The sequence below is a fragment of the Balaenoptera borealis genome, assembly GCF_965194805.1.
Source record: "Balaenoptera borealis genome assembly, chromosome: 11".
NCBI lineage: Eukaryota > Metazoa > Chordata > Mammalia > Artiodactyla > Balaenopteridae > Balaenoptera > Balaenoptera borealis.
Genome location: NC_138868.1, coordinates 89,673,275 through 89,697,827, shown reverse-complemented (window position 1 = coordinate 89,697,827; position 24,553 = coordinate 89,673,275). Strand labels below are relative to the sequence as shown.

Here is a 24,553-nt window from a genome sequence, read left to right as displayed (position 1 = left end):
TATTTTTATAAGAATTCATTAACCAAAAATTTTATAGTGTTTTTCATGAAGGGACTGGGTCCACTCATCCGATATATTTACAACTGTTGCAATCTAAGCAGCTTTTAGTGGGACTGATGTTACAATCTAAATCGACCTTCTTTCCGTAAGATTGGTCTTAAAGGATGCAGGGGAGAAAGTGTATAAAACATTATATACAGAGGTGCCTATCAGCCCAGTTCACACCTCTAGCTTCCATAGGCTAGGTTGTTAGCTGCCTTACTGAATTCACCAACCACTGCAGGCCCAGAACTTCCCCATAGAGGGTGCTGAGCTACAACAATCTGGTGTGGAAAGGGGATTGGGACGGTGGAGCTAAGGGAAGCTTTATTTAGATATAGTTGGGGGGAAAGGAAGCTGGTCGCGGGGTGGGGGGGTGGGGGGCGGGGGGTGGAGGTGGTGGGTTGGAGGCTAACTCAGAATAAACGAGAGCTGAAGTGCTCCCCCAGTGACTCCAACAGGACAAGACGCCCCAAAGTTGATGTTTTGACTCTCCTATCTCGACACGAAGGCTTGGACTGGTCCCGAAGTCTGCGATCACTGCAGAAGTGGGATTCAGGTGGCGCACAAGCGCGCGCGCTAGACCCCAGCTTCTATCGAGGAAACTAAGGGCTTCCGGCCGTGGTTGTGGCCAACTTAGCGGGTTTCCGGTGGAGGGGGGGCGGGCGGGGCGGGCGGCGGGGGGTGGCTGGGAGAAGGGCAAGGGAGCTTGGAGAAGCGTCCTGAGTTGCCATGGAAACGAGGCCCAGCAACGGTCTTAGCAGCCGAAGGGAGTCGTGTGAAACTCACCCGCAGGGATTACTGGTGTTCACCGGCTCTTCGGATCACGATGCCAACTTGGCCAAGCAGTTCTGGATCGGGGCGTCAATGTATCCCCCTAACGAATCTCAGTTGGTGCTGTCCAGAGGTAGCAGTCAGCGTCTGCCGGTGGCGCGGCCCTCGAGGAGCAGTGCGCTTGGTGAGTAGCTGCCTCCTGTCAGCGATTTCTGCCTCCTCCGTAACCACGGGGCAGACACCAGAGCCCCTCCCAGGAGAAACTGCCGAACCTAATTCTAAAATAAGAATCTTTCATTCAGATGTCTAAAACCCTGAAAAAACAGTTCTAAAATCTTCCCAGCAATCCTTCCACCCCAAAATGATCAGTGGTATCTTTGTTACATCTAAAAGTCCATCTGAAAATATCCCTTGGTTATGACATCTATTTGCCTAAACGGTGTAGAATAATCTCGGCAAATGTTATATGTTGGCTGAAAGGATATGAAGGATGGTTTTTCAAATAATAGAGTTCAAAAGTGAAAGCCCTAGAGAAGGTTGAAGGCAGAGTCAACATTAGGAACCAAGTTCCCTGACCTGTAAGGCCTAAGATGGGAAACTATTATGCAATTTTTACAGGTATAGAAAAATTAAATACCTTTAATGCTATGGTTTTTCCAATGACTACTTCCCTTTTGTATTTTTTAGAGAAAAGTTACTTCCAGCCTTTTTTCCTTGAGAAAAGCAGTAAGTACCAAGTTTTATGCCTTTCAATATCCTGATTCCTAGACTCTTAAAAAAAAAAAATAGGTAATAAGTGTAAAGATACAACTTCTTCCTTTGGCATAACTTTCTGAATTGCATACCAAGACCCTGCCTCAGGGACCACCCCATTTATCCAGAGGAAAATGCCTAAATTCCTATAACACATTGAATAGGAATGTAGAAATTGTAATCTATGATACTGCAAGTAAGTTCTGTTTAGAGACCTTTTCTTGTCTCTGGACTTGGGCTACTCCTCTTCTAAAGAGATTAGAGGTTCCCTGCAGCCAGAGCTAATTAATTCAGTCTCCAGTTATTTATGAATCTGGTTCATAAAGTTTCAAGACAGTACGTATTTGTGTTTACCTTCCTACTTTATGTATTACCTTTTAAACTTTAATTTTTTATCAACATTATTGTAAAATCATGATAAAATTATTTCAGATTGTATTTGATTCTATTTTCTTTAGAGAGAAGAGATGTCACTGCTGAAACCCTAAAGATTCAGGAATCTGAGGAGAAAAAAAAGTATCTCCAAAAGGTAGGCCAATATTTCAGAAAGTCATCTGATTTGCATTAAAATTTCATTATTATTTTCTAAATCATCCCAGTTATTCTTTTTTTAACATATGTATATAAAAATTTTCTGCTTCTAGTATATCAGCTTGAGCAATAGGAAGACCTTTATTAGAATTTTAATTTAAGATTAAGAAATTCTATTAAACTTTGGCTATTCTCAGTCTCTGCAGAAGCCCAAGGATGTGTAAGAACAGTGAAATCATAGGGAAGTGGGGAAAGACGGATTCACACACTTTCCACCCAATAAGGCCCCAAACCATATACAGTGTTGTAAGAACAGAAATATTGTAAGAACAGGAAAAACTGAATAGAATTGCCTATCTTAATAGGTCAAAATTAAGTGATCAGAGGAATGAGTCCGTCATCTAGAACCATTTTGCCTAAAGGCTGCAATTAAACACATTGGTGTTGTCAAATCAACCGAACATGTCTCTGCTTGGCAACATCCCTTGTTTGCTTTTCTTTTGCAGACACAGCCTCTAACTCAACAATTAGTACAGTGATTTATAGAAACATTTTATGTGGTTAATGGATAAATTCCATTCCTCTAACTGTTCCTGTACTTTAAAAGCAGATAGAGGATTCGTCTGGCCTAATGTCTTTAGTCAACAGATGTATTGGCAAAGTCCAAAAGACTTATCGGGAATTCTACATAAATTACAGAACAATGCATGTGAGTTTGCTGATCACGTTAGTTTCCTTTGTGGACTCTTGGTGATTCCTCCAAACAAATTAAGTGATTAGAAATAGTCAGCATTTTATTCTCTCTTGAGGATATTAGATATTGTATATTTATACCAGGACTTAATAGTGGGAAGGGAACCTAATTTTCAGTGAAGCAAAAAGATCATTAAAAGTTGACTTCTTCAGCACGTTTTAATTTCATTTTTGGAAGGGATTAGAAATAAAAGATTAAAGACAAACTATTATCAACTTCTTTCATCTTTTGTCAAACAATTAAGACAATATGATGAGTTACGAGTAGATGTTCTGCTAATGGTAGTCTTAGAACTGATTTCCTTGCCTCAGGTTCTTCTATTATTAATTACTTAATTAATTCCCAGATATCTATTGAGATCCTGCCATGTGCCAAGTACTGTACTAGATGCTGGGAATACAAAGACAAGATGTGTTCCCTGATCTCAAGGAGTTTATAATCTGGTGGGGGAGAATGCCAATTAAAGGCAGGAATTATGATACATTTTCATGATAGATGTATGCACTTAATACTATGGGAACACATTGAAGGACATCAAAGTCAAGCTTAAGGAATCAAGGAATCTTCCCAAAGGAACTGAGCTTCAAAGAATGTATAGAGTTGACCAAACAAAGAATATCCTCCATGCTGCACTAGTTATCTTCCTAAAACCCAAATCCTATTATGCTGCTTTCTTACTGTATTAGTCTGCTAGGGCTGCCATAACAAAATACCACAGACCATGTGGCTTAAATAACAGAATTTTATTCGCTCACATTTCTGGAGGCTGGAAGTCTGAGATCAAGGTGCCTCCAGAGTTGGTTTCTGATGAAGCCTCCTTTCCGGGCTTCTAGATGGCCACCTTCTCACTGTGTCCTCACATGGCAGAGGGAGAAAGCTCTAGTGTCTCTTCCGCATCTTGTAAGGACACCAGTCTTATTGTATTAGGGCCCCTAATGACCTCATTTAACTTTACCTCCCTGAAGGATCTGTTTCCAAATAGAGTTACACTGAGGGTTAGGGCTTCAACATAGGAATTGCAGGAGTGGGGGTGGAAATGACACAATTCAGTCCATACACCTACTTTTGTTTTTTTTCCCCTGGCTCTCCATTTCTGCAGGATGGAGACCAGACTCTGCAGCATGGTGTTCAAGTTCTTTTCCAGTCTGACTATAACCTGACTGGCTTCTACCACTCTCCTTCCTCCTTCCCCTATACCCCACCCTACCCCCAACGCAGCCTACTCTGTACAGTTGGTTCTCACCACTAGGCTTGGGCACACTGTGTACCCCTCCCCATATGTGCTACCGAAGTGGTAAATGGGTAAAATATATTTTTTCTAAACCTAAACATGCACATTATACTGTGATATCTGCCAAATTGTACATTAAGTCAAGTGGGTCCTGCAATGCAGTATAAAGAAGATTCTATGATGTTGAGAGTACAAGACAAGAGGCCCAACCAAGCAGCAAGCCAGCAGGATAGAAAGAGAATATTACTGAAACTGTGCCTTGCGAGTATATAGGAGAGCTGAATCAGTTTGGTACGATACAGTTCTAGTCAAACAATGCCATGGTGAAAAAAACAAGAGAATTGTGTAATAACTGAAGGCTCTTACAGATATCCTCAGATACTGTCGTGATGTGGTACTCATAACACCCAATTTAGTGAGTGTCTACCATGTGCTATATATATTAAACTAAGCACTGTACATGCATCAACTCATATTCTCATTAAAATAGCCTCATGAGGATTATTCCCATTTAATCAAACAAGGCTTAAATGACTTTCCAAAGTTCCCACAACTGGTAAGTGGCCGAGCCTAGATTCAAAGCCTGTCTCCTAACTCCAAAGCCTGTGAGACTCATTGTGTTGTAATGATTGCTGGCCAGGGCATTGTTCAGCTATGCTGCCAAATATTCTAAAATTCAAAACTGTGGTATGAATACAAGTGTGAGAAACAGTGACTATATGCTGTTTCTTCAACCTACAATGCACTTTCGTGTCTCTACCTGAAATGCTCTCCCCCATTTACCTTCAAGGCCCAGCTCAAATGCAACTTCTCTGTGAAGCTTTCCCAGAGGTGACTTAGAGACAACAGAATGAATAGCTTCCTTCTCTGTGCTCTCAGAGCAAGTCACGATCTGTGTTATAGGTAATTGTGTTATAGGTATGTTTCTGTCCTTCCTGCTAAATTCCAGGCACCATAGGGTTTGGAAGTCTGACTCGGCCACTTACTATATGAGTGACCTTGAGCAGCCTATTTAACCCCTGTGAGGCTCAGCTTCCTCAGGTAGAGAAGGAGGAATGATAAAAATATTCCCCTCATCGAGTTGGTATAAGATATGTAAAGCGCCGGGCCATTGTTTTCTCTCAACAAATGTTAACTCTCTTTTCCTCCATGAGGGCAGAGGTCATTTCTTATTTACTTAACTCTCGTGCTTTTCCGGCTATTGAAACTCGTAAATATCGATATTTGTTGACTGAATAAATAAATTCATAACTGAATTAATCAGTGAACATATGCTGTATACAGTGATAACACCATTTTGGTTAGCCTTTTGTACATATACACATCTGGCAAATTTTTTTAGGCTGACAATTTTTGCAAGAATATGCCCCAAAGCTAGTCTGTTTGCAAGTCTGCTTTAGGAGCAATTTAGCATATCCCCTCGCATCTCGGTTTTGCTTTTACCTCCTGGGTCTATATATGATGGGAGGAAATGTGACTCCCTGTAATCACTAAAACATAGAATCTATTTTTGGATACTGCTGTTTTTCTAAGTCTGTAGTACTCTCTCTGCATTGCTGCCACCACCATTCTAGAATTCTTACCTTAATGGCACAACATAAATGGGGAGGTGGGAGGTTCTAGGTAACTAATAAAACATTTACAATGATCTATTCAATTTGAGAATCTTCTACATATTTTGAACATATACATTTGTATAAGTAAATTCCTGGTATAATTTTCATTATAAAAAGGAAATAAATATTTCCCATCAAGTCTCTTAAAGGTTTTTTCTTCCACTTTCTCCTTAAAATTAATGAAAATCTAAAAATTTATCTCTGTCTCTCCTAAAACTACTTTTATAGCTTTTTCTCCCCAACTGATATTGATTTTTCAGTTGCTAAACTTTTAAAACTTTAATGTTATCCTCCATTTTGGAATATTTTCCAGGTATACCTTATAAATGCTTTTGGTTAGTGGACAAAATGCTATTAATCACAAGTACTATTTCTGCAATGGATATCCATGGCAGAAAATCAAGAACAATTTGAGTCTGTCAAGATTAAATGGCTTACTCTGTCCATAAAGGAAACCGTATAGCACTCAACTGGACCATTATTCTTCCTTTGAGAGTTCTAAAGTAGTTTGAAAACATTATAAGAAATGAATAGTCAGCTAATTCTTTGAAATCATAAAATTAATTTGCTTTTTAGTTTTGCCACCTTTAAGAAAGCTCTTTAGCTGATTATCTCTTTATGAAAAGAATTATAAATAATTCATTTGCTGGGAGGAGGAAGAAAAGATCAGAGCAGTACTTTAAGGCATGTATATAGATGACGTATTTAGAAATGTCCATCTGGAATCAGAGTTTTAATGTGAGTGAATATAAACTAAAGGTTTTCACAAGGAAAATATGCAATCTGCAGAACAACAATAAATATATACTCTTTATTGGGAATGGGGTTTTAAATCTGTTCAGTCACACAACCTTTACAACCAATACTGACCATAGTGTAAGCTTTCCTCAAAAGTCAATTTGCTATATGGTGCTTCAGTGAACCAGAAGCAAATCATGGTATGATGAGAACATTCTTAGAAAAAGAGTCTAAGAAGTTTCACAAAGGTGTATTTTTAGACACCGAATCATGAAAGTGGAAAACTTTAACATTATCCTCCATTATCTTACACTTTCAAAGGGATACTCAGAATCATTATAAGTCAGTTTTGTAGAGCCAAACCAAAGACACAATAAACTTCCTCAGTGTCATTGCCCAGGATGCTCAGATAAAAGAAAATCCTCTCTGTTGTCAAATTGCCCAGGAATGGCTTCCCAGACAAACCAAATTTTTCTCAGTCACAGTGTTATCTGGCTTTGTTTTAATTTTGCTTTCCTGCCCTCATGTAATAATAACAAAGTTCCTTTTCCTCCATAAAATAAATACCATTAGGAAGTGGTGGATTTCTCCTTCACCAACAAAAGATACTTATTTAAATTCTTGTTGTTCCTAATTTGTCAAAGAATTCAAGAGGCAGAATCATAAAAACAGACTGTGCATTCACAGTAACAAGCAAATATTTTGGTAGTAAATGATAATTAAAAGATTGCATAAATATGAATCACTCTTTTAAATCCTCTATTGTACCACTTTGTTTTCAAACGTTATTCAATCTGGGGAAACATTTTCAGTTGACAGATGAGGTTCCCCTCTTAATCTTCTTTAGCAACATCTGAGAAAAGATACTCAGGGTAAGAAATGAGATTTGAGATCAAATAGCTGAATTCATTGCCCCAGGCAGACCCAGCCCCAGAGTTGGATAGGGTCATGCCCCAAATGCATCGCATCCTCTTTTTTCCAAAGATCTGTATACTTTCTCTTCTGTATACATTCACCCTAAGAACAAAATAAAAGCATTTTAAGCCCCGCGGTACAATTAGGCAAGGACCCATACTATCTATCTCCTGGTAAAACATGATTAAATGAAACTACTGAACACAGAATGAAGCAAAAAAGGATGGTGTATTTTTTTAAATAAAGGCAGAACTATCAATTTGATTCCAGCTACATGAAGCCTTATTGTTCAAATTTTTAAACACCTTATAAGCAGTAGGGTGAATCAAATAGAATTTATTGAAGAACTGGGTAATTCTGTGGATCAGGTAACTCAGAAAATACAACATACCTGAAATCAAATCCATAATCTGCCTTTTCCCTTTGCCTCTATCAACGGCAAGATGAAAAGATATGCAGGTAAGTTATATTGGAGCCAGATAAGAAAATTTAAAATTTTCTGTATCTATATTTACTTCACCATTTAATCACTTTCTATGCTAAGGTATTTTAGTCACAATAGGTGTGGTCAAGCATACCCTCAGAGCCTGAGGTGATACAGCCGTTTGTCTATTTGGCTCCTGAGATTTTGCAGTTCCCCAAGCCACTGTGTTGGAAATATAGTCAATCCTCATTATTCACAACTCTGTATATGCAAATTAACTTACTAGCAACAGTTTATTTGTAACCCCAAAATCAATACCTGTAGCACTTTCATGGTCATTGGAGGACATTCACAGAGCAGAGAAAAATTTGATTTGCCCAACACACATGTTCCTAGCTGAGGCTGAACAAGGCAATGTTCTGCCTTCTTGTTTCAGCTCATACCGTGAACAGGTTTCCTTTTTGCAGTTTATTAAGTGCCACGTTCTTTGCTTTTTTTTTTTTTTTTTTTTGATGATTTCGCTGTTTTAAATAGCCTCCAAGTGCTGAAGTACTGTCTAGTGTTCTTAAGTGCAAGAAGGTTGTGATATGCCTTATGGAGAAAATACATGCATTAGATAAGCTTTATTCAGACATGAGTTATAAGTGCTGTTGGCTATGAGTTCAATGTTGATGAATCAGCAAGGTATTTTAAATAAGGTGTCTATAAAGGGAAATATACATAAAACCAGGCTATATATTGATCCATTGGTGAAATGTTGTGATCAAAGACAGGCAGGAACCTAGGAGACATGATCACCTCGGTGACATTGAGTCTACAGTTTCTTCCGCTTGGAAATGCTTTTCTCCCGTTTCTCCCTTTAGCTAATGCCTACTTGTATTTAAAAACAATTCAAAAATAGTCACATTCAAGTCTTTCCTCACCCTTATATATTCCCCAGGCTGATAACAAATGCCCCTTGTTTTGTGCTTCCCTAGTACCCTGTGCATTCCCCAGTCGTAATCACTGACATATCGTACTGTAGTGTAGTTGAGGTATGTACTGTGGTGTAGTTGAGGTATTTCTCCTACAGGCTCTAAGTTTCTTAAGGAAAAGGATCATGACTTCTTCGACTTTATAATCACAAGACCTGACAAATATCAGATGATCTTCTAACCTACCAAATAAATGCTTATGAGTGAATAAATAGATGATGTAACTTGTCTGGACCAGAATCCTGCATGATAGTCCAGTTCCTTGAGCTGGATGGCATATGAGGTACTCATTAATAGGAGGACGGTCCAAAATAGGATTCACCAAGACTCAGAGGCCTCACAGACTCAGAGGGAACGAACAGACATGTAGTCAGTTGTGAAAAGGATGTGCAAGCAACAGACAAGAGTGGAAATACAGTCTGTAGGCCACAGAAGAAAGCCACAGTCAATGAGCATTATCAGTTCTCTGAAGGAAGCGATACCAGAAAAAGACAATAAATGGAAATTTAAGATCATGGTGCCAAGGTTCAACAGCATATAAAAGAAATCTTGACGTGGGAATTAGAATTCAGCATCAGGAGTAGAAAATAAGTCAAGGCCACTGTCCCAGAGTGTCGGGGATGCTAGACAAAGAAACAAGACATGGACTTGAACACATGGGACAAGACAATATTCTATACAGTAGAACTTTGGTACAGAGATAGGCTTGGTTTTAAAATTAAAAAAAAAAAAAAAAAAAAACAAATTCCTAGAAGCATGTACCTTTCCCCCAAACTCCAATCACCTTCCTAAACATTTATGTCATTCTCTACTGCCATACCCAGAAAACTACTTTAGAGCCATCAATATATGAGACAATTCACCTAACCATAGTAATTTTTTCTTGGCCAAGCCAAAAGATACTGTTCAAAAATCAATTTACCAATAATTGATTCTATTGTTGAGATAAACTCTGTTAAATGACTATTTAAGGAAGAGAAAGGCATATTTTCATTGTAACACTAATTCGGTAATTTATTGGAAAAAACTTAGAAGTTATTTAAGATATTTTATCTGAACTTTGAAACTTTTATTTTAAAGGATAAATTTTTAGAGCACTGAATAAGTAAAAACAGAAAGAAAAAAGATAGTTCTTAATTGTGGTTATAAAGTTTTATATATTACCTTTGCATTCTCTGGGGTTTATGGCCATAAATGTTCCCAATAGATATAATGTAGATGTTGGAGTAGGTATAGACATTAGTCTCTATGTGTGAAGTTGAATTGGACATTGTATGGGTCTCAATGCATACAGGTGAGGGCCCTGCACTGAAGTGTAGGGTCACAAGGCCAAACTGAACTTTACAGAATGTTTGCCCAAAGCAGTTGAAAAGTTTGTAGCCTTAAAAAAAGAAGAGATGTAGGCAAGGAAAGGGCCAAAGCTGAAGAGGCAATGTCAAGCTCAGGCAAGAAGAGCCAAGCAAAGACATCAACAGTAGGATAAGACCCCAAGCCAAAAGTTAGGAGAATCTGATTTGGGAAAATTGTGCAAGATTCACTCAACAAATATTTATTGAGTGAACATTAAAATTCAAATCTCACTTATTGCTTTTTTAAAGAATAAGTGCCTTTTAAAGCAACATTAAAGCAGTTTTTCACTTTGCTGTACACCTGGCATTGTGCTGGGCACTGGAGAACAATGATGAACAACAACAAAAAACAAGATACAAACTCTGTCCTTATCTGAAACTCGCAATTTAATTAAGGAGAGAGATATTTATGAAGAATTTTACATGATATTAGAGGCACATTTAATAGGGCAGTATTGATCCAATCAAAAGAGTCAGGGAGAATTTCTGCAAAGATTAAGCTGAGATTCGAAGGAAGAGTGGGCATTAATTAGGCCAGAAGGAGGGGTGGAGGGAGCATTACAAGAGCATTCCGGACAGTAGAAACAGCATAGTGCGTGTCCGAAGCTGAATGGCCAGTGTGGTGATGGGAAGGTTAGGCCATAGTACATAAACAATAAGAAACCATTGAAGGGTTTTAAGCTGGGGGATGATAATATCAGATTTGTTTGAAAAAATTCAAGAGAATGAATTAAAAGTGGCTGGAGCAGAAGTAGGGAAACCAGAGTGAAGGCCATTGCAATCATCCAGTTGGGAGGTGATGGTAGTTTGGATTAGGAAAAAGTAGATAGATTTAAGAGATATTTAGGAAGTAAAATAAGTAGGACTTCAGTTGTGTATTGGATATGGATGGTGAGGCATAGCAAGGTATCAAAGATAACTCATAGTTTTCTGGCTTGCACAACAGGATGGATGGTGCCATTCTCTGAAACAAGGAACGTTAAATAAAGGTCAGGTTTTGGGGGAAGTGGGAAGGGGTTAGAAGTTCAGTTTTAGACTCATGGAGTGTGAGGTGCCTTTGAGATAAGCAATGATAAGCCTATTCGAGCTGTCAAATAGGCCTGTGGGCTAAATATATGGGCTAGAGAAGTGTGGGCCAGAGATGAGATAGAGTCATCTGGATGGAGAATCCCCCACCCTCTCCTTCTTACAACCTAATGGGCAGGACAGGAGAGACATACCTGAAAGATGAGGTCAGTCCCATTCACCCATTCATCATATGTGTGTAACCATCAACATGATGAAAACATTAAAGACTCAGCAGTTACTTGTTTGCTAAGGACAAGTCTTGGTAATTATCGTAGAGCAAATCATCAATAGTATATAATTCAATCATATATAGAAGTATCTTTAATATATCTATACTTTATTGAATTTAAAGGTGTAATAATTCATTTTATGTTCATATTGTTCTCAACATTAAAATTCAAATCTCACTTATTGCTTTTTTAAAAAATAAGTGCCTTTTAAAGCAACATTAAAGTCGTTTTTCACTTTGCTGTACACCTGAAACTAACACAACATTGTAAATCAACTATACTCCAATAAAAGTTTTAAAAAATTAAAAACAAGCTGGGAAATTTAAAAAATAAATAAAGCAGTTTTAAAAAATCATTTATGCTTATACTTTCATGCATTTGTTTTGTGTGACTTTTAAAATAAGAGCTATGCGGGACTTCCCTGGTGGTCCAGTGGTTAAGAATCCACCTTCCAATGCAGGGAACGCAGGTTCCATCCCTGGTCAGGTAACTAAGATCCCACATGCCACGGGGCAACTAAGCCTGTGTGCCACAACTACAGAGCCCACGCGCTGTGGAGTCCACACGCCACAACTACAGAGCTCATGCACCGCAACTACGGAGCCTGCACGCTCTGGAGCCCGTGCGCCACGACTGGAGACAAGCCAGCATGCCGTAATGAAGACCCGACGCAGCCAAACATAAATAAATAAATAAATAAATATTTAAAAAAAGAAGACTATTAAAAAAAATAAAATAAGAGCTATGCTCTTCAGGTAATTACTATTGGTTTTCCATTAAAATATATGTAACAAGAAAAAATATGTAACAGAACCAAGAAAATACACATTTTTTTCTTCTTCAAAACAAATTCATATTTTATCAAAACCTACATTTAAGAAAAATTGTTGACTCCCTTTTATGTAATGACTGATATGTTTCTCTCATTTTAGTAAGCCACTATTTTTCAAATGAAAATTATATATGCCCAAGCTGGGAATTGAGCCAGGATCAGGCAATTTTCAGGAGGTATGAAAATGTGCTTAGACATGCATTTTTTTCTGCAAGTCAGCATTCTTCCTCCCTCCAATTAATAATCCTCTAACATCTTCCATCCACTCCCATAGATGACTGCCTTTAGATCTACCTTCTAAATATCAGATTAGAGCTGGAGAAAGCCTTTTCGCTGATTAGTCAGGCTTTTTTTTTCTTTTTTTGGCTTTTTATTTATTTATTTATTTATTTATTTATTTATTTATGGGTGTGTTGGGTCTTCGTTTCTGTGCAAGGGCTTTCTCTAGTTGCAGCGAGCGGGGGCCACTCTTCATCGCGGTGCGCGGGCCTCTCACTGTCGCGGCCTCTCTTGTTGCAGAGCACAGGCTCCAGACGCGCACACTCAGTAGTTGTGGCTCACGGGCCTAGTTGCTCTGGGCATGTGGTCTCTTCCCAAACCAGGGCTTGAACCCGTGTCCCCTGCATTGGCAGACAGATTCTCAACCACTGCACCACCAGGGAAGCCCAGTCAGGCTATCTTTTAAAGTACATGGTAGATCATTTGCGGGCCAACAGTTCTGTATCTTATTATTAGAGTAAATATAAATTTACTATATGGAAGTTGTAGAATCTACATAGCAGATTTCAATTAATAGATACGGAATGGGAGTAAATTCACAGTTGAAGCATTCTGCTATCAAAATCAACAGGCCAACAGGCACATACTGCCTTTTGGAATCAAGCCCAAATGTGAGACATAGTTTTACCTTAAGCCAATAGTAATGCTAACCTTCCTCAACTGCATTTTGTAACAGAACAGGAATAGAAGCTACTGAAGATTAAGACTGTGTAGAATAAGAACTAAGACTCCCTTGTGATTCCATCGGGCATTTAACTTGCAATTATTGGCATAGAGATAAAAATTAGATTCTGGAGCCTCAAGAAAAACATCAGGTAATGTTCTCTAATTTCTGTAAAACCACAGAACCTTGGTTCTGCTTAGGTAATATTCTAAAATTGGAATGTACTGTAATTCTCATTTTATACTTAACTTGTAATCAAAAGTCATCATAAATATTTAGCATACATTAAATAAGATCTTAGAAAGTTCATCAGTTTATAGGTACCACTATAGTTTAACTATTCTTTACCCTTTAACCACTTTTTGCAAAGCGCTACATGATCCTATAAAATAAGTAAATTAACTTTGATCAAGCAGACTTCACTCTGGATTAGGTCCCCCTGCTGTGTATTCCCATAGCACACATTTTCCACTAGAATATAAATTTTTCTGTAAGAGCAGAGACTGTCTTCTTCACCATGGTTAATCCTAATTAATTCTTCATTTCCAGAATCAAGATTGAATAAAGAAACCATTCTGTTACTGTGTGTAATGTGTGTGTAAGTGTGCCACAATCTCTAGTATGTGTTTTAAGTAGTGTAGCAGAAGAAGCATGGAGTCAAACAGAATTGAGAATGAGTTTGAATCCTTGGCTCTGCCAGTTACTAGTTACCTAATTAATGTTAAGTGACCCTGAGAAAAGTTGCTAATTTTTATGTTGGTTGAGTTCCTTCTATTTGTAAAGAAACAATAATATCATCTACCTCAGGATTAAAGGAATTACACAAAGCCTGACATCCAGCTGGTACCCAATGAAAGTTTGTTTTTATCTTCTCTGCTTTCCCTCTTTTTTTAACCCATAATTGAAAAATAAAATTTTAGGAAGTACAAAATAAGCTTTAGTATTAAATGAAATGGTTTGACCAAAGTGGTAAATCTCAAAGGATGATGAGTAGATTATGAAAGACATGGTCACCCAGGTATCGACATCCTGATTAAAAGACACAATCAAGATTGGCTTGCTCATACTGTAAAGAGACTCTCACATATTTTTTTTAACCCAATCTTCATCATCTGCAAAAAGAAAAATTACCACTGAAGATATATTTTGAAATTTCAACTATGGAGCAAAATGTGTAGGCAAAGTTAATTTAACCATTGCAGGTAAATAAAATATAATTAAATTTTATCATAATGCCTCTCTCTACAAATATAGATTAAGAGGTAAATGTCATGATAATTCTGCAGGTCTGGATCAGTGGTTCTCAATTAGAACCCTGTCAAAAATCAAGGGAGAAAAGAATATTACTATATTCCACTATATACACACACCCTTTGCAACAGTTCTTGGAAACCTAGAAAAAGACGCTGGTATAGAAACTAACTTAGAAGCCAAGGTTATTAGAGTGGTGGATAGTACAGCAAGTAGACCCAACTCAATCCAAGGCAAGCCCAACCCATGAGCTAAATATTGACTAAAATTAGGTGAAATGAAAAATATGGCACTAATCTGCATAAGTACTATAGGTTTGGTTTGTTTGTTTATTTTGTTTTTGTGTTTGAGAAAATAGGTTTTTTTTTTCCCTTGCAATAGTTTGGTAAGTTACTAGGAAATCGTCCATTTCATCTACATTTTCAAATTTATTCATGTAAAGGATTCATAGTGTTTTTAATCATCTTTGTACTCTCTGCTGAGCCCTAGTTATTACCCCTTTTCATTTCTAATCATTTGCATCCTTTTTTCTTAAGTAATTATATCAAAGGATTATCTATTTTAACAGTCTTTTCAGAAAACCAACATTTGTTTTTATTATCCTCTGTCATTATTTTTGTTTCCTATGTTATCAGTTCTTGATTTTTATTACTTCTCCCTTCAATTCTGGGTTAGTTCTTATTTTCATTCTAACTTCCTTCCCGTCTCACTTTGTTTCTTAATTTTCCACTTTATCTCTTTTCTAATATTAGTATTTATAGTTATAACTAGCCCTCAAAGTACTATTTTAGCTGCAACTCACAAGCTATATAATGTTTTCATTATTATTCCACTTTAAGTATTTTAAAATTTCTATTTTGATTTATAATTTGTCCCATGAAGTATTTAGAAGTATGCTTTTTAATTACCAAATCTATGAAGTCTTCTTATCTTTTTTATTTCTAACTTATTAATATTGAGGTCAGAAATATAGTTCCTATCTTTACTAAATCAAGTATAAATAGATCTATCTTTATGTCAAGGTCCTCAGCATGATGCCATTCAACTATCCTACCCTATATACCTCTATTCCCCAAAACACACATCTTGTCCCAGTCAAGCCAGGCTTATCACCATCTTTCAGCAACTTTAAGTTTGTTCCTGCCTCTACATCTCCATTTATTTTTAATTGGATGAACTGCTATCTTCTTTTCATCACTGAGCATGCTTTTTGTGTCATGATCATTAAGCTGCTCCCCTAGCTGCCTTTCTCCCTTTGATGTATTATCTTTAAATCCTTAGATTATTTATTTTGGAGGTCCTTTAGGGTTCTTCTAAAATTTTTACATGTTTTAAAATCTTAAACTTATATTAAGATTTTAGATTCAGCAATGAATTTGTGTAAATACTATTTTCCTTTATGTGCTTTTTTTCACATGTTTTAATGTTTGTGTCATGAGCATGTATTGCATTGATAGTCAAAGGAAAGAATAAATATTTTTTTAAATTTCTATTTGAGTTAATATATTTCCCCCAGTGCTTCCTAGTCTATTTTTTTCAAGTTTTTTTCCTTTTCCAACCATCTGCTCCTCTCACTAGAGAATAGTAATATTTTTGAGAACTAACTACACAGCATATATACTCTAAGTCCTTTGCTCATATTCTTATTTAATCATCAGAACAGCTTTGTCTGAGGAGGTTTATAATTACCCCTATTACCGATGAGGAAGCTGAAGCAGAAACATGTAAGTGACTTTTTCAAGGTCACACAGCTAAAATATAGTAAAGACAGTTTGAACCTGGGTCCATCTGACAATGGAGCCAATGTGCTTAACTACTATACCACACTGGTTTCAAGAGTTTCTAGATTCTCTAGGTATCGGGATGGTTGCCAGGTAACTAAGCAAAGAGCTTATTGAATTGGAACCAGTTCAATACTCTTCTAAGATATTCTTAAGATTAAATTCAGTAATTAGTCTCCTATACTGTGGTGGTGAAGAGACAATTTCTTTTGGTAATGTAGATAGGTAATCAGAGAAATAAACACTACCATATGCTATCTTTAATGAATGTTTCAGTCAAAAATTTTTAATCATAATACAAGGAAGAAATGCATTTTTCATACGAGAACCAGGTCTTGAGAAGAAAGGACCTTTCTTTTAGAGTCTAGTGCTTATTAAGAGCTTTTTTATAACTGAAATTTAACTGAGGAAAAAGTTTATAATATACTGGAGAATTTGTAGAGGGATTTCTACTGCATAAAGGGCAAGTAATATCTTAGATATCCCTCCTTGTTTCTCCTTTCTTCCTTCCAACTCTATTCACTAACTCACCTGTAGGTAAGAGGTTGAATCATCAAAAATCCTCCATGCCTGTACACAGAAGGTGGGTAATCCATCCTTTCCTTCTTTTTCCCACTCTCACATTTTGAAAGCTTTGAAAAAATTTTTTTCTGTAATAATAATAACTACCATTTATTGAATATCCACCATATGCCATGCATTGTTAAGCAATGTTTGTATTATCTCCAATTTTCACAACCTTCCTTATAGATGAGAAATCAATACTCAGAGAAGTGGTTCTTTGATTTACCCAAGGTCACAAACCTCTAACCAATGGGATAGTGATTACATTGGAAGGAGGAAAGGAGGAACCAGGAGGAATAGTTAAGATATTACTTGCCATTAATCACACAGCAGAATTGGGGTTCAGACCCAAATGTATTTGACTCCACTAATCTATGTTGCCACCCAAATTGTTTGGCTCTGAAAAGCCAAAAACAGAGAACTCAGCAGCTTAATCCTTGAAGTGGCACTAAAATTCCATTAACCTTCTATGAGATATTAAATGTATAAATGATCATATCCTAACTTACTAAAATCACTTTTTATTCTGTAATTTATTTTTTGAGGAGTAGGATATAACTATAAGTAATATAACTAAAATGTATAATATAAGAAAATATCCAGCATTAAAATATTATAAATATATTATTATACATAAGTCTTGGGGATATAATATACAACATTATGACTATAATAAAAAATACTGTACTGGTATATTTGAAAGTTGCTAAGAGAGTAGATCCTAAAAGTTTTCATCAAAAGCAAAAATAAAATTTGTAATTATATAAGATGATGGATGGTAACTAAACTCAAGTACTAATCATTTCACAATATATATGTATGTCAAGTCATTACGCTGTACCCCTTGAACTTACACAGTGTTGTATGTCAGTTATCACAACAAAAACTGAAAAAAAATTATAAGTATAAATTCTGACCCCCTTATGCTATTATTTCAAGAACTAATAAATGATTAAAATGTCTTATAAATTCCATTAATGAACACAACCAAAACACCATGGTTAGAAATGAGAATTCTTTTGTCATTATGAAATTAACAAGTAAATTATTTATCCCTACTAATAAGGTAAATTGTAAGAATTTTCTCTTACCACTGAATGTATTTACTTATCCTGGCAGAGATTTCTTAGAATAGTTGGCATTGTTTTTGTTCTGATGACACAGTTGCCTACAGTAGTTTTGTTATGCATTCCCAGGAAACATGTCCAGGAAGCAGTAATCAAATCATATTTGAAAACTTTGTTTCTGGTGCATTATATTATATTACAAAACTGATTAAGTTTTGTAATATAATATAATCCATTATAATAAAAATCACCTGAAATCAAAATTTAAATGAATGATTGTTTTACCCTACTATTATTTAGAGTCTTATAACTAAATATTTGTTCATTTATATTAGAAGCATTATGACAATATAACTTGCCTGTGACTACCCAATAGTTACACAGAAAATAATCATATAGTTTTGTTCATAGGGGATTTTAAGAACTAAACTTACTTACTGTTTAATTTCACTTTCTAAAACTTTTTTTTTTTTTTGCTTAGACTAATGATTGTGCATTAGACAGTGTAATGGGTTCATTCATATATCATGACAAATCAATTCAACAAAAATTCATTGAGTATCATTTACAAGGCACTGTTAAGCTCTAAGGAAGGATAAAAGGATGAGTAACACTCTGAAAGAGACATGGTAGCAACTATGAGATAAAGCAGGGAAAGTAAGATCAATACTGTAATAAGGGTATAAAGTGCTGTGTAATCACAGTATGGGAGCATTTAATTCCCACTGAGTACATGTGTAATGGGAAAGTTGGAAAAGAAACTAACATTGATTATCTACACTGAAAATATCCCAGGTCTTTTTCTATAGACATTATTTTATTCAATCCATAGCAAATTGACAGGTATTTTTAAATTAGCTTGGTTTTTCAGAAACAGACTCACAGAAAACAAACTTAAGGTTACCAAAGGGGAAAGGTGCGGGGGAGGGATAAGTTGGGAGTTTGGGAATGACATATACACACTACTATACTTTTAAAATAGATAACCAACAAGGACCTATTTTATAGCACAGGGAACTCGGCTCAATATTCTGTAATAACCTAAATGGGAAAAGAATTTGAAAAAGAATAGATACATGTATATGTATAACTGGAAAAAAAATAAGCTTAGTTTTTAAAAGACCCTGAATTTTTTTTTCTTTCAATATCTGTGATACATGATGCCTTAAATTCAAGTAAAAAGAAGAAATCTTGTCCCAAAATAAATAAAATTAAAACTCTGTAGGCTCTTAAAAGGCAAGATTAATATGATCGATTAATTAATATAATTAATCATTAATGTGATTGATTAATTAATCATTATATGATTAATTAACTTGAACGGAATAAAGCAAAGCCAAAGCAGCAGTGTACTCTGCTGATTACTCGTGCACCAGCACGGCCCCTCCTCCCACGTCTTGGTGGAGCGTGCCTGAGTTTTGCAGCTTCTCTTGCAGCCACCAGGACTAAAGACTCATCCTGAGGAATTACTTAGTAATATGCAGCCTCCAGGGCTTTGCACACCCTGTTTCCTCTGCCTCGAAAGCTTTCTTCCCCATCCCATCTGTACTGTTATCTGGTGACTACGCTTTCAAGCCTAATCTTGGACATCACCTCCACTGGGATATCTTCCCTGAATTTCCCCCACAGACACATACACACCTTCATCTGAATGGAGAGTCCCTCCTCAGTTCTCTAATTTCATCCTCTTCTAACCCCATTGTAGTATATGTGAGGTGAGACTCTTGTCTTTTTCTCCACAAGTCTGCCATCACCTGGCAGGCAGGAATGGTGTTTTGTTCAGCCCCTAGCACAGTAATGTTACATCATAGGCGCTCATTACAGATTGAAATGTGTCCCACCAAAAAAAGAGATATGTTGAAGTCCTAACCCCCAGTACCATGAAAAGTGACCTCATTTGGAAATAGAATCATTGTGGATAAAATTAGTTAAGAAGTTAATACTAGAGTAGGGTGGGCCCCTAATTCAATATGACTGGTGTCCTCATAGGACAGCCATGTGAAGACAGAGAGAAAGCAACATGCCACCGAAAGCAGAGATTAGAGCTACACAGCTGCAAGCCAAAGAAAGCCCCAGATTGCCAGCAAATGACCAGAAGCTAGGAAGAGGCAAGGAAGGATGCCCCTACAGGTTTCAGAGGGCGCAGGGCCCTGCCGACACCTTGTTTTGGACTTCTAGCCTCCAGAACCGTGTGACAATAAATATCTGTTGTTTTAAGTGTCTAGATTTTGATACTTTGTTACTGCAGCCCTAGGAAAATAATGCAGTGCTCAATAAATTTGAATGGATGGACGGATGACAGAATTTTTACCTAGATGTAACAAATCTATGTCCGTTCTCAGTTATATCTTCCTGCTAGCCTTGATCTAAGCAGAGCTTCTTTCATTTTATTTGGCCATTTGAACCTACAAGTTTGATTTGTCAGATTCTCAGATTTCTTTCTCCTCCTGTTCTCAAACAGTCCAGATGCAATTTTCTGCCTGGCTATCTCCAATACTGAACATAACTGTATTCTATGAAAAAACATTTGTACCCATATTTGCCTCTTTGTATACAGTCTATATCTTTTTTTTTAATAATTTTTTTTCCATCTTAACCATTTTATATAATTCTTTATTATATTTATTTATTTTTGGCTGTGTTGGGTCTTTGTTTCTGTGCGAGGGCTTTCTCTAGTTGCGGCAAGCGGGGGCCACTCTTCATCGCGGTGCGCGGGCCTCTCACTATCGCGGCCTCTCTTGTTGCGGAGCACAGGCTCCAGACGCGCAGGCTCAGTAGTTGTGGCTCACGGGCCCAGTTGCTCTGCGGCACGTGGGATCCTCCCAGACCAGGGCTCGAACTCGTGTCCCCAGCATTGGCAGGCAGATTCTCAACCACTGCGCCACCAGGGAAGCCCTACAGTCTATATCTTGATAAATCTTTGTGCCTGCACTAAATTAGTGGGGAGTTTTTGTTTTGGTTTGGTTTTTTTACTCTTAAGAAAACTAACCTGAGGATGTGCATGTCTCAATATCTAAGACAGAGGAGCAATGGAGTGTAAGATTCTGTTCTGTATGTAAGCTACTTAGAAGAGCCCTCTTGCCATGGATGTACGTGGTGGCATGCTGTTTGAGCTGGCTGATTTTGTGTCTTGCTACCATTTAGTGGCAATTTAGTGCGGTGGCCAATAGCTTGGGCTTTGTTTTCAAGTAGAGCTGGTATCAAATCCAGTTCTGCCACTTAAAACCTTGAGTAAGATATTTAACCTTAGTATTCTTCACATTCCTCATATGTAAAACGGGATGATAGTGATGTCAAAATTCTGAGTTATTATAAGAAAATAATGATATAACGTATCAAGTTCTTAGTATGGTTCATGTAGTAGAGTCAATAAAAGTTATTATTATATGGGCAAGAAAAATTCTCTCCATTTAGAATCAAAATCAAATTATTTTGTAAAGCAGCATCCTCTGGAATAAAAACTGAATTGTGTTATAAATGAAAAGTATAAATCTATCGTGGAAAACATTTTTAATTCTGCCCCAAAATACGAGAAGGAAAATGGAAAAAAGCCTACCCCCCCCCATAGACACATAGCTTTATCATTGAGTCAAAAGACTCATCCGCTCTTTTTTTTTTTTTCCTTTAAACAGGCTAAAAAGAGAGATGAGATTATCCAACTCTTAAGAAAACAAAGAGAAGAAAGGATCTCGGTGAGACTGATAGTGAGGCATTCAGATAAGCCTCGGGGCGGGGCAGGGTGGGTGTGAACTATGGCAAATGCTGAGAGGTTTTATAGCTTTACTCCTTAAATCTAGGTGCCCATGGTCCAGAGCCTTTTATATGCTGGAGGGGGCAAGGCATAGACATCAGATAATCTGACAATCCTTGATAAACCAAAGATATCTCCACAATGTGCAACTCTGCTGGCACAGAAATGGTGCTCTTGTTTCTGGGCTTATTGTCACATGTTGTAAAGCCGTAGGATATTAACATGGGCTACTTCATTGCTAGTATTTGTTTTACAATGATTGATCTTGCTTAGATCCTACAAAAACAAATGCTAAATGAAGAGGAAAAAACAATAAAAGCAATAGCACCCCATACACTTCTGGATGTACAAACGCACTCTCCTGAATGAATCCCAAATGCCCTAATCTGGACCATTTCTAACCCCACAGTCTCCAAATTTAAGAAGCTACTCATTATAAACTCTGTGATAATTTTACCTCAGATTTTTTTCAAGTAAGTAAATTTCAGTCAATGCAAGAACTAAAAATTTTCCTTTTTTATTTTTATTTTGTTTTGTTTTAGAAAGAACTGGTTTCCCTTCCTTATAAACCAAAAGCCAAAGTACACAAAGCAAAGTAAGTTTACTTCTGTCAAAGAAGTGCTTCTTTTTTTTTTTTAATCAGTTTTCTCCCTACCTTCAAATCTTCTAAAAACCCACCCACTGTTTTAGAGATTTCTTGCCTTGAGAAAACTTTCTTCTGCTCATCTACATTAAAGCCTGTGCCCACTTACATGTCTGTGCAACATGCAATTATAAACTGGTGCAAACAGGAGAGTAGATCAACCTCGAGTCTGTACACATTCTCTTCCCCTCCTTTCTCATCCTGGGTGATTGTATTCACCTGCCATCACTCCCCTTCAGCACCCTTATCCCCTACCCACACCTAGCCCTGCCATCTTTGGCAGATCAGCAGGTCTTCTAGATTATCGACTCTGATACCACCAAAGGCATACCTAAGCTTGCTAAATCTAAGTTCATGTAGCAAGGGCTGTAGCTTCACAGTGATGGGTTAATAGCCTTATCCGCAGAATAATGTTAGAGCAGCACCAGGCACATGGTCCCAAAGAGTTTAAAGGAAACCGGCTATCACTGGTTAATCACGAAAGAATCCCTAATAAAAAATGTAAATGTCTTCATTTTTGTATTCTGATTGAAACCCAATGTGGCTAACTCGACATTAATTTGACAGATATTTATTTGCATACTACATTCAAGGAAAAACAAAAAGTAATAGAATTTTTATTCTTATCTCATTGGTATTGAGGCCAACTTCCTTGAATGTTATCAGATGTTATTAATGAAAAATTAATGTCTATGCTGATTTTTAAAACTTCTAAAAAAATGGAAAGATCACTTAATCACCTGGCTATATTGTCTACACAATGTTCAACAACTTAATTTCTTGCTTTTCAGCTAGATGATTTGACTTAGCTTCTAAAGGTGAAGCAGAACTAGTCCAGTCAAAAGTTCACTTATCTGATTCAAATAATGAAGATTGCTACTTGAATTGTATCAACAGATCTGTCTGGGTACCTTAGATTTCTGTGCATATTTTTGTAGGAATGATAAGAACAGTCCTGTTACTACCCATGTAGATTCACCTAAGAGTAAAACATTATTTCACAACTTGAACAGATCATTCCCTTAATGATTTAAGCGCTTACCTAATTCCTTTTGTATACCAGGTTGGCCTCCCTCCTCTGTCCTGAAGCCTTGAATTCCATTCCATTTCACTGTGACATCTTCTTCCCCTGAGCTTCTTACACAGTTATTGTCTGCACCATTCTTTTGGCAGTTAGTCATGCACTAATTTGTGCCCATATTTTATAATTATTCAACTCTTATTATCTCTTAAGTTGTTATTTAACTTTTCACATATTTTTTACTCATCTATGACTATATTGTAAGTTCCGTGAGAAACTGGGTCACCCAAAGTGCCTAGCACACTGCCTCCATGTAGGAATTCAGAAAATATTTGTAACCCCCCTCCAAAATTTTTTTTTTGGCCATGCCAAGTGGCTTCCAGGATCTTAGTTCCCCAACAGGGATTGAACCTGGGCCCGACGGCGAAAGCGCCAAGTCCTAACCACTGGAGAACCAGGGAGTTCCCTGTAACAAAAAATTTTAGCTAAAAAATGTCATGTAGTTCAGCAGTAGCTAATTTAGAAAGTGGTGTTTCTATACTGTACATTAATTTGTAAACATTTTTTAATTTGTGAAATATCTTAAACACGATTTTATTTTAATTTTGCCCTCTTTTTCCTCCCTCCATCCTTTCCTGTCTACCCAAACCTTCCTCACATATACAGATACGCCCTTACCATCACCCCTTCATCAGATCTTAGGATACTCCAGGTCCCCTTCTGTCAGAAAGAAAGAACTAGAAAGTGTGTACATAGTAATGTTTCAGTGGCACTATGTTTTTTTATCCAATATTTGCATTGTAAAAGAGGGCTGACAAGAAGGAACAATGGGTCATCCAAAGAAATCAATCACCAATGATGAAATTCAGAAGTTTGACTCAGGTGAGCACAATATATTTAAGTTTAGGAAGTCTGCTCCCGTGTCCTTCAAGTCACACTTCACAGTGCAATGACCACTCCTCCCACACAGAAGTTTACACTTGATTGCAAAATCTAAGGCATAGTTAGAATGCAAGACAGTAAATCTTTACTGGAGAAACTTTCAAAAGTTTTTTTCATGCCATGTTGTGTTCACAACTACAGAGTTCTGTGTATTGGAACTGATTCATGTTACTGCCAACAGGAAAGTGATTTCAGAGTCAGATAAAGAAGACCAAGAAGAAGTCAAAGCCTTGGACTAATTTGATTGACACATGGGAGAGGATGGCTCACTTAGATCTTCACTTTTGAAACAACCTGCTCTTACATCAGGATCATTGGAATCAGTTAAATTAGACAAAGAAATAAAAGTTAAATATGCAACA

The 24,553-nt window shown here is 37.0% G+C and overlaps 1 protein-coding gene across 2 annotated transcripts; it reads left to right on the top strand.

Moving 5' to 3' along the window:
* Positions 1-738: 738 nt before the first annotated feature.
* Positions 739-24,553, top strand: HOATZ (HOATZ cilia and flagella associated protein). Of its 2 annotated transcripts, XM_082343605.1 has the most exons (6): positions 739-997; positions 1,501-1,539; positions 2,025-2,095; positions 21,467-21,526; positions 22,128-22,180; positions 24,373-24,553. In XM_082343605.1, exons 1-6 carry the CDS (start codon positions 772-774, stop codon positions 24,428-24,430), a joined length of 507 nt encoding a protein of 168 aa, XP_082199731.1. In that variant the 5' UTR covers positions 739-771; the 3' UTR covers positions 24,431-24,553. The 2 variants fall into 2 exon arrangements, with proteins under 2 accessions (XP_082199731.1, XP_082199732.1); XM_082343606.1 differs by lacking the exon at positions 22,128-22,180.

Bases quoted from the DNA above. Each gene is read 5' to 3' on its own strand.
- HOATZ (XM_082343605.1), top strand. From the start codon at position 772: ATGGAAACGAGGCCCAGCAACGGTCTTAGCAGCCGAAGGGAGTCGTGT. The intron at 21,527-22,127 runs GTGAGACTGATA...GTTTTGTTTTAG, and splicing joins AAAGAGAAGAAAGGATCTCG to AAAGAACTGGTTTCCCTTCC. The intron at 22,181-24,372 runs GTAAGTTTACTT...TACTGCCAACAG, and splicing joins GCCAAAGTACACAAAGCAAA to GAAAGTGATTTCAGAGTCAG.